At 37.8% G+C, this 11,163-nt stretch overlaps 1 protein-coding gene across 1 annotated transcript; it reads right to left on the bottom strand.

Annotated features, from left to right (window-relative positions):
• Positions 1-2,998: 2,998 nt before the first annotated feature.
• Positions 2,999-8,674, bottom strand: LOC127044990 (gastrokine-1-like). Its single transcript, XM_050940340.1, has 5 exons — positions 8,624-8,674; positions 7,177-7,314; positions 6,669-6,779; positions 4,217-4,358; positions 2,999-3,093 (listed from the first exon to the last, which is right to left on the bottom strand). Exons 1-5 carry the CDS (start codon positions 8,672-8,674, stop codon positions 2,999-3,001), a joined length of 537 nt encoding a protein of 178 aa, XP_050796297.1.
• Positions 8,675-11,163: the final 2,489 nt, after the last annotated feature.

Here is an 11,163-nt window from a genome sequence, read left to right on the forward strand (position 1 = left end):
AATGAATTTGTACGTCTTGTACTGACCTTATATATTTTATCAAGGTTGGATCTGAACAAAAGCCCCCAGATAAAATATTTATTTTTCTCACTACGAACAGAAGCAAAACACTGGAGCAAACTAAATATTTTGTCTGTTATATATTTATCTATGAGGCTGCGTAACATTCCCTGTCAACAGTCTTCATCACAACCTTCTGTTTGAGATGATTAATGATTCAAACATGAGCATTAAATAGACCATGGAGTTTAGAATTTCCCCCTTTTCTTAGTCTGTTTTCAACATAGTCTTATTTTCAAAACCCTTTCGACTAACTGTTGTCTAAGTCATGTGATTATACAATTTTCAGAGCATTCTGTGAGAGATCCGAGTTGAGGAGCTCATTCACTGCTTGCTTCTGGTCTGGAGGGCCCTATTCAGCCTGGCACCTACTGTGCACTGTGTCAGAAATGTCATCTACTCTCTAGATGGTCATCTTCAGACCAGTGCTGGAAATGGCAAGAAGCACATTTGCATAGATGCTAAGGGTGTATGTGCGTTGAGGTACACAAACTTTGGGAAGGGGCAAAGTGACATGAGATCTTTGTTTCAATTCTGGATAGAAAATGTAATGAATAGCCTATGGATAGATTAAATTTCTTTAAATCCTCTTTTGGATGTGGTTTCTTGAGATACTTAGGGGACTTGGGTCCTCATTCTCAGGGAGCTAGATGACAGATGGACAATGGGGTTTTTTGTTTTGTTGTTGCTGAGCAGCATTTCTTTGGAGCTGGGCTTTGAAAAGTGACTGAACCCTCGATTCTTCAGCTTGTGCAAACTTTGGCTTTAAAAATAAATATTTCTAAAAAACTTTGTTCTAGTTCCTGCTAGAGGGGGAAGTTATGCAGAGAAATACCAGTAAGAAAGCAAAATAGGTCATGGCACAAGTTTGAAGATTCCTGAAGGTGCTGCGTAATTCCTCCAAAAATAAATGAAAAACTCTGCTGCACTTTGATTCTTGCCTTGTTTTGTCATTTTTTGCATCACAGCATCCTGTGTAAGAAGAGAACTGAGGCTGTGTATTGAGACTAAAAATGAAAGTCTAGCAAAATAGCCACAAGAAAAGAGCTGACAGCAGCTCAAACAGTAAAAAAGAAAAAAGGAAAAGTCTCTTCTCCCACTAGACTTAATTGGTGGTCATTTAGACACTTCTCTTGAAATGCAGGCCCGTGTAACCAAGCAAACTCAATCTGCTTTCAAACTACTGGAAGAATAAAACCTAAAGGGATTAGTAAAAATCTTAAAATGTGCTGAGAATGGAGGAATAGTCTGTGGCTGGCTGTTTTCTCCTGGAATTCATTGCTTCATGATTATAAAGTTCATGAGTTCATAAGGCAAGCTTTATGATCTATGAATCATACACTATAAGTATGTGCTAGGAATCTTTGTTGTATCGTGTGTGAATCATGGATAGAAGAGTTCACTCTTCTGGACTGTCAATCTGGACCGTTTCACAGACTTTAAATTTATATGAAAAATTTTAATTATAAGCCCTTCCCCTAAAAAAACCCCTCAAGCCCCAAATCAGGAATTTTTCATTTACGGCCTCCATGCCAATCTTGGCTTTGCTTTTTGTACACCTTAACTCTGTCTTCAGTACACCCACTTTCCTTAGCGGAATCAAAGAGCCATTCTTCCATGTACCCTAACCTCCTTCCACATACAGGCCCTTTATATACTTGTACTGTATGAATCACAGTATAAAGCTTGCCTCAAGAACTATGGACGTCGATGGGGTATGTCTGTATTTTAGACTTGAAGAGCTCTGTATAGCTCAAAAGCTTGCCTCTTTCATCAATGGAAGTTGGTCCAATAATAGCCATTATCTCACCCACCTTGTCTCTTATGTATTTATCAAGGCTTTTACAAGCAGCAAAGTACAACCATTCCTTGCATGGCCTGATTTTTTAAAATTTGTTACATTGTATCTACACTTTGTGATGCCAAATTAAACAGAAAAAATAAACTAAATAAGAAATAAGCCTATATCAAGAACATGGTTTATTCAATACCAGGGTTACTTTCTTAAAATATAAGGTTGGGTAGGGGCACATGGCCATTTGAGTGCCTATCTTGACAACTACTGATCCATCTGTAGGGCCGCTAAACCAGTTATTTCGATGTCTCTTCTCTGTCAGCTTTAAACTGGCTGCCCACTGTTCTTCTCTATCTCAGGTACAACACACTACATTAGGCCGAATAAGCAATATCACATTCATCATGCAAAATAATGATATTCTAATCCTGGGCAAGAAATGAAGATCCTTAATATTTCAGATACATTTTTAAAGCTTGGGAAAGATAAATGATGTGCTTCAACTAAAAATAATTCCACTGCTCAAGAGTTTAATTGTCAACAACAGCCCTTTAACCTGACAAGCCTAAAACCCCCCAACTTCCTCCAAATTTTGTAATTCATCTAGTTCATCAAAGCTTCTCTAGAAACAGTTTGTAATCCAGCCTTAGATGTCCATGCAGGGGAGGAAGGAGGAGTGAGATCCCATGTCTGTACTCTTGCATGGGGATATGGTTGTATCCCTTGGGGGAAGGATAGAGGGTTCCCTCATGCCATGCTTAAGATTTGGTTCAGTCCTGATCCAAAGGTGTGCGTCACCTACTGCTTCAGTAACCTCATTTTCTGAAGCTTGTTGGGTTTTCTTTGAATATCTCCCACCCACATATTGACCAGGTCCAGCCTTGACTTGCATGTGAGATCACATCCTGACTTGTATGATTAAGGATGTAAAAGATGAGAAACAAGACACAGCTGATTCCAATGCTAAATGTATTTAATTGACAGACATCATAACAGCCTAGGTTTTTCTACACACGAAGCATAAAGGGAAGACAAAGACAAAACATCTAGAAAATGGAGTGTCACGGGAAGAATAATGACAGAACTGATTTTATCCAATCAGTGGACACATTGTCAGACCAGTTCCAAGCAGTGAAGAATTTACTACTTGAATGAAATGCCACAGTAGTCAATATTAATAACCCACAGGATGCTAGCATCAGCACAGCGTAGAGAGAAGTAGTTTGCTCCTTTCGCTCCTAAATGAAAAGTAAAAGAACAGATATTGTCAGGTGATGCCTGATGTGGATGTTAGGAGATCTGTGCATTCATTACAGTTCAAGACATACAGAACCCTGCACCTCATATAGCCACTAACACCTGCACAAAGAGATCACAAAGTAGGTGTGAAATGCTACCCAATCAGAGTGGTAACATGTGCAAGGTAACGGAGAGACAGACCCAGAAAGTTCCCACGGTTCTAGAGGATTGATTCCTTGAATAACACTGAGTTCCTGTAACAAGGAACTTCTTTCCTGCAGAACAAAGAAAAATTTTAAGGAGATCAAGTAGGACAAGACATAGCAGCCACCTCAAACAGTGGATGATTTGTCTCTGCATGGTTTGTGACCTCTACTATTTTTGGTAACAGTTCAACAATATTTATTATAAAAGAATATATTTCTATTACTCTGGTTAAAGAATCTTTTTAATATAAAATTTTTTCAAATGTATAAATAAAAGAATAAAAAAATACAATCAACAAAGCCAATTGGATTTTTGCCTCAAAAATGACTGACCAAAAATTTGTGCTAATTTGTATTCTTCAATGATCCCTAGCTAATTAATCCTCTCAACAATCATGTGTGGTAGTTAAGTAATAGCTGTTATTCCCATCAAGAACCTGCAAGGTGCTACGAAATGTGGCCTGATCCAGCAAAGCTCTTGAAAAACATGTTTAACTTTAGGCATATGAGTAGTCCCACTGTAGGATTGAGCCCTCAGCAGTTTTTCCATGGCCGAGTCAGCAGCAGTGAATGGGTTAGAAGCTAGTACTTCTTGAATCCCAGCACCAAGTTTACTCTACTAAACCACACTGTCTTTCTTCTTTATCTTAGAGATAAATCCAAGATACAAAATTCTGTATCAGAATTTGAACAACCCAGTGTTTGGGAGTGTTGGAATCTGAGCTTTTACCATTATAGAGGTATAGACTGACTGCAACAAAAAAAAAAAAAAAAATCAGATCCAGAGTCTAATACCCTTCTGAAGCACACCAAGTTCTTGGTTCTGGTCCATCTCTACTTAGGACAGTAACATTCATTTCATGCAGGAAATGCAACTCAATTCGCTACATGAATAGTTACTTTAACTTGCACTCACTCTCAGCCTCATGAGCCACATAGGTAGGAAGTCCTCTGCACAAAGCTTCAATGTTCTTTCCATAAGGGGTCAGATCAGGGACTCTGGTCTTTGAGACAATGAATCTCAGTTCCTTCGGAGGAGGCCCTCGAGCTCCGGTCTTCTAAACATCCGGAAAGCAAACTCAGAACAATATCATTCAATAAAACTGATGACTAGAATCATTTATTACAATTTATGTTCCTGTACTGACATTTCTGACACAGTGCACAGTGTGTGCCAGGCTGAATAGCACCCTACAGACCAGAAGCAAGCAGGGAATGAGCTCCTCAACTCAGATCTCACACAGGGGCACAAAGTAGAGGTAGGGACAGAAGACTCAACCATGCATTATGAGAAGAGCATTGAAACTCCATAAAGCTGACTGGGGAAAAGAGAAAGGTAATCTATACTTTACCTGGACCTTCTCTCTAAAATACTCCCTTAATCCTATGCTCAATCCTATACATGGTCTTGTAGATAGGAAAAGTGAGGGGTTGGGAATCTATTAATTTATTTTCTCATAACCATAACAAATGAGAAGGCAGGGACATGTGTATTAAACACATTTGCTGGAAATGTTTATAACCCGTTCTTGAGAACTCTAATGAATATATTGATAGAACAGCATATTGTTTGGTAGAACTAAGTGAAAATTGGAATTTCCATCCCACAAGAAAGCCTGATGTTTCAACATTTGTTTTCATCATTAATTGGAACAAAATGTTGAAATACTGAAATTTTTCAAGGAATATAAAATTCCAGAAAATTTTTGATTTAGGAATGTAAAATTTCATTTTGCATTTTTGATCAAAAAGGAACATTTTGATATTTTTGAATCAAATTGCTTTTCTTCAGTTTGTTGAACTGACCCAAACTGCTGTCTTCTGTGTCAGTTCAGCATTAAACTGTATTTTCCTATTCTGGCTCATTGCCTCATAGGAACTGTAGATCAGGCTGTCTGATGTCCCTGTTTTTCTCTGTGGGCAGGCTCTCTGACTCAAGTACATGTCCCATGATGAACCTGCAATGATGTGACTCCCATGACATGTAATGCCACTCAGTCAGAAGAAAAACTCTGTTGCATCATGGGAGATGTAAAATTGAACTGACTCAAAATGAAGCATTTTGGGTTAAACTGATCCAAAACAAAATGTTTAGTTTATATTTTCCCAATTAAAAAAAAATTAATCAAAAACAAAATTTCCCATAGAAAAATTCAATTTTGCAGCAACTGCATTTTCTATCAGAAAATCATTCTGTTGAAAAATTCCCAGCTAGCTCTATTGTTCAGCTTGGGTTATTTGAAGCAGTGCTGAAGATTGTGAAGGACTATGATGGGGTATCTTCCAATAAGGAATTTTAAAAACACCTACAATCTGTCCCTAACTCAGTGCAATCTGGTCTTCTCCAGAATGAGAAAGTATGCCCTTCAGGAATATTTTGATGAGCCTCAGAGTTATGTCATATTTTGCAGAGAGGACTGAAAATATCCCTCTAGTTTTATGGGTGGAATTGTAACAAGGGGCTGAGCTCTTTTGAAAGTCTAGCCCCAATTGTATGTTCTGAGCCACTGAAAATATGTCCTTGAGTTCCTTTGAAAAATTGGCCACCTCTAAAGTCTTGGAGAAAACCACATTTGGCCAGAGACATTTGTTCCCATCCAGTTTCAACTGTTCAGAACATGGATTTTATCTGATGTGAAAAATTTTGAAATTTGATATTTTGTTCATCCTAATTAGGATAAAAAACTAAAATTTTGATTTTTTTCATGAAATGAAATTCTGGAAAAAATATTTTCAGTTGTATTATTTCATTTCAGTACCTTCAAAATGTTTCATTTTCATTCTGTTCCTGCTGGTTTTATATGTAATATTATATTTATATATAAAATCAGCAGAATCAAAATGAAAATATTATATATATATTTAAAAACAAAGCTTCAAAAAACTTTTTGTTACAAATATGTCAAAACAGGACTCTTCTAAAGTTTTTTCATATTTTTTCTGAATAAAATTTCATCAAAATCAATATGATATTGCACAAATTTTCAGTTTAATCTAAACAGGAATTTCTGACAGAAAACTGTTTTGATGAACATTTTCCTACCTACAACAGCTCTGCCTCCAGCATATTAAGATGATTCATTTGCACAATTAGCTTTATGCTACTAGGGTTTGTTTGCACACTCATGAAAGTTAAGATGAATTCATTAAAGGTCTGAAGTTAATGTGCATAAAATAAAGTGTGTTAACACCCCCATGCCCTCAATGTGGACAATCTCAGAAAATGGCCGAAGTTTGTGAAGGATTAAACTACAGTGAACTAAAGTCACTTTAGTCTTGAATGAGAGCATGTGTAGGGGTGTAGACAAGCCCTTAGAAAAAAGCAACCTCACTCCCACCAATTGTTCCAGCATTCCCTTCCATCTTACCTTTCTTTCTCTAATCAGTTTGGGAATGACTGCAATATCAGGCATGACATTTTTGTTCATTTTAGCAATGATGCAAGATTTCTTGGAAAATATCCTGGTTGCCATGAAGCCCTGTAAAATAAAATTACAAAGAGCTAGATGTTTTGTTTGAGCAGCTCCACAGTAAATGAGACTCAAATCAGATTTGTTTAATTTTGAAGCTAAATAACATTTAATACAGATTCCCCCCTGACATTTAGACCAATTTTATAAATGATGAATTATTAGTAATTTCCATGCATTATGACTAATCATAGATTATTAGGGACCTTAAGAGATCATCTAGTCCAACCCCCTGCTCAAAGCAGGACCAATCCCCAAATGGGCCCCTCAAGGATTGAACACTCAACCCTGGGTTTAACAGGCTAATGCTCAAACTACTGAGCTATCCTTGCCCACCCCAATCATTTAGGCACTACTCCAGTCAGTGACTCCATAAGTTTCTCAGAAATGTATGTTTGCCACCTACATTGCCGTAGTCCCAAACAGAATTCCATGAGTTCCAGCCATTGTTTGAGTCAATGTTGGCCACATGCTTATCGTTGTTGATGCTCACAGTCTGGTGTGAATTTCCACCATTGTTTCCCTGATTGTTTTCATTCACATTCTTGGATTTAAAAACAAAAAGTGACAAACATTTAGGTTTTTCGAGTTTCTCCCTGTCAAAAGTGCTTTGGAAAATCATTGCTCTTAAAATTATGTTCCAGTGATGTAATGAAGTAAGCCACCCCTCGCCCCGCAGAGGCTACTAAAGCTTTCATGCCAAACTCTGAAATCTCTTATTCTATCTTATGCAGCTCTTCTTCAGCAAATGCTATTGATACAAATCTAGAGGTGGAGTTTTGCCTGAGTGAGAACTCAGTAAGAATTTGTCCAATTGGCTTCAGTTAAAAGATAGCCACATCATTCAATCACAAATCATCCCTAACAGATTTTCCCTTCCTGCATGGAAGTAAGGGGTCATCTGTCTATGCAGAACAGACCCTCACTTTTCCAGATCCTACTGAGAGTGCTCGACAGGGAGAGAACTCAATCATCATCATCATCATCATCATTACCACCACTAATAATAATAATAAAAACTATTTATTTGTTTGAATTATTGTAGAATCTGGAAGCCCCAGTCATGAATCAGGACAATCATGCTTAAAAGCCTGTTTGGAGATGGGTTTGTTGTTTTCAATCACATTTATAGCATAATGAATTAAGTTGCTGCAACGGACAAGAAACTCTTGTGAGATTACCATTGGGTTACATACATTTGTCATTGTTTTAACCTGTTGTTATGGGGCAGTCAGAACCATTCCTAAATATTAACGTATCTTTGTCATCAAATTTCCATCATTATTAATATACTCAGTAGTTTCCTACGGTCTGATTCTCATTTACGCTAAGGCCTTTTTACACCAGTCTGACAGTAGGAAAGGACCTTAAATTGTGTGTAAATTACATATATGCCCTTTGCAAGGACTGTTTATACTACCTGAGCAGCATAACAAGGAGTAAGTATAAATGAGAATCAAGCTCACAATATATACAATGGTATATCAATGGAATTTTTTCCACTGATGAAACAAATATTCATTTTCCCACTAGGAACTCAGTCAATACCCACAACAGTTTGACAATGGCAGAACAATACTGATGCATTGCAATAGATATTACACAATTTTTTCTTTCATGTTTGGTCTGACATGCAGTAAAGTTAATAGCAAAATCATTCTCTGAATAGGTTAGCTGAATAATTATTTTCTTTAGAACACAAACCCAGTCTTGTGATATTGCATTTTTATGTGCTAAGGACAGTTTAGATTTTTCTTCAGAAACATCTTTCAGAGATGTGAAAATTCATGAAGCATAAATTAAACAAATTGACAGGAGGAATATTATGTAACACATTTGATCTTTATACTCACATCAGTAGCAAGAGATGGAGTTAGGAAGACTCCCAGAAGACCGGCAATCATAATCTGAAATAAACATTGAAAGCATATCAGTATAAAGGCTGATATGGCTAAAAATACAATAAGAAGTACCTTGACACACACCTTTCCTCCAAATTGATGTAAAGTCACGTATCTGGACTGCTTTCACTCTCACACTGGATGCATATTACTTCAGTGGATTTATGTCTTTGTTGATATTAGTGTGAGATCAGATTCAGCTCCATTGCTTTAATTTTTTACTTATCAGCTATTTAAGATTATTTAAAGATTCTTCAGTCCTTGCTTATCATATTAGCTTGGGAAAGACTCTTTTGCTTGAGTAAGGAAAGCAGGATTATGCTCATACTATTTAAAAGTTACAAAAAGTGGGCTTGATCCATCACTGTGTTACACCAGTTTTCTGATGCTATAACTCCATTGACATCAATCGGCATTGGACCATACCCCATACCCTCTGCATACAATACAATATGCATCTAAATCTTATTCATCTTAATATGGTCTGATAAGTTGCATTTCCTGATGCAGTGAAATCACTAGTGATCCTACTGCCCTTGCACCAATGCAGCTCCCCTTGAAATGTCTGGTATTTCTGCGTGTGTAAAGACTACCCTTTTTGGACCAACTAGAGAGTCAATGCTATATTATTTTGTAGGAAGCAAATGGTACATATACTCACAGAGAGCTTCATTTTGACAGCAGAGGAGGTGAAAGATCTGCTTGAGGAAGTGATACAAACCCTTCCACTTTATATACATCAGGGAGCCCCAAAATTAGGTGTGGAAAGTAAACATATCATACTAGCATGTAGCCATTGATATGTGACATTGCCCATTAGCTCCTGGCACAATTACTATACAAACAAAGGAGTTTGAAACTGGCCTGATAGAGTCAGTCACTCGCAGCAGATAAGGGTCAGTGATACTTAATCAAGATCAGACTTTCACTCCCTAAAGTCAAATAAGATTCCTGGTGCAAAATAGTGCCTGCATGTCAAATACGCAGCCCATCAAACATTTTTCTCTCTATAACTCATAGTATTGATAAAGTATGATGTCATCTGTTTGTGCCAGGAACCCCTGTGGGTATAGCCCATGCCACATGAAAAGGGAGAGTTAGCTGCCTTTATGGCTATGTGAAGGGTGATCCCCATGTGTTCGGGGTCTGCCCTGAGGGAAATAGTAGGTCCAAGGCATGCTGGACGCAGGAATAGATGGAACAGGGACAATGCTGAGGAGACCACAGCGTCCTCTTTCCAGCTTTATAGAACATAAAGAGAAAAATAATATGCCCTAAGACCATGTTATCTTTCCCTTAACCCCCAAGACCAGAATCCTGGGGTGAAATGTGGCCCGGGAGTATCCCTGGTTACTACTGCCCAGGAACTGGCAGTCCTACCAAGGGTTAGAGTCCAGTGGTTCCCAAAATGGGGTTCTTGAACCCCTGGGGGTTATCAAATGTTACAGGGGGTTCTTGGGAAAAAATTCCCTAATGGCAGACAGAGCTGTCCCTAGGGACTCCGGCTAGCATGGGGTCAGAAACCCGGAGCCCTTGGACTTCCAAGAGCTAAGCAGATGAAAGCAGCAAGCATATCTGAGGAGATTTAAACTTCAAGACTCCTTATAAGAAATGGAAAGGGAGGTGGATATTTTTTGCTGTTTTTAAAATTAAATAGACAGCTAGTATTGTTTTTAAAATTATTATAAAGACAAAGTTTAAGCTTTGTTGTAACGTGCATTGTTTGCCTGGACTCCTCAAGACCTGAATGCTTGTGTAGGAACTCTTTGAGTTGGCTTCTTAAATACCTTCATGCTGTTTCACATCTGAGATTCCTTAATGAAACATAAGAGCCTTGTCTTACAGGCTTATTCAAAGTGATACAAGCTACGAAAGTGAGATCTTGGAAGAATGTTGCTGTTTTCATAAAGTAATAAAAATACTGTAATGATAAATAATTGTAATGATAAATGATACTGTAATTAATAAATAGTGTGTAATAAGCTTGTCATAAAAAATGTATATTTCCAAGATCACTGTTTTTATAATTTATACTCAGGTAAAGGAGAAAATCCCTGGAAACACTCATTTTTAGGAGGGGGTTTGCGAGACTTGTCATTTTAGTGAAAGGGGTTCACAGGTTGTTAAAATTTGGGAACCACTGGGTTAGAGCCATGGCAGATCCACCAAACTTGGCTCTTCATCCCAGCCCAGCCCCAGTCTCCAAATCATCTAATTTTCCGCCGAACATTAATTTTAACGTTTACTGGTTCCTATGAGAAGGGCATGCAGGAACTGAACATAGCAATGGGATGCAGCTAATCCCTGTGGTGCAGTGACTAAGAATGCTTCAACAACCATAATTATTTCAACTGTCACAGGCAACATGTGCCTCTTAGAAATGTGAATCTCCAATCCCCTTTAGACTGTTGGTTGCTCATTATAGTCTATCTGTCAAACTTGCATTGCTGGGCCTCTGGAGTCTGTGACAAGCTTTGGAAACTAATTAGATT

This window comes from Gopherus flavomarginatus, chromosome 2, assembly GCF_025201925.1.
Source record: "Gopherus flavomarginatus isolate rGopFla2 chromosome 2, rGopFla2.mat.asm, whole genome shotgun sequence".
Classification (NCBI taxonomy): Eukaryota; Metazoa; Chordata; order Testudines; family Testudinidae; genus Gopherus; species Gopherus flavomarginatus.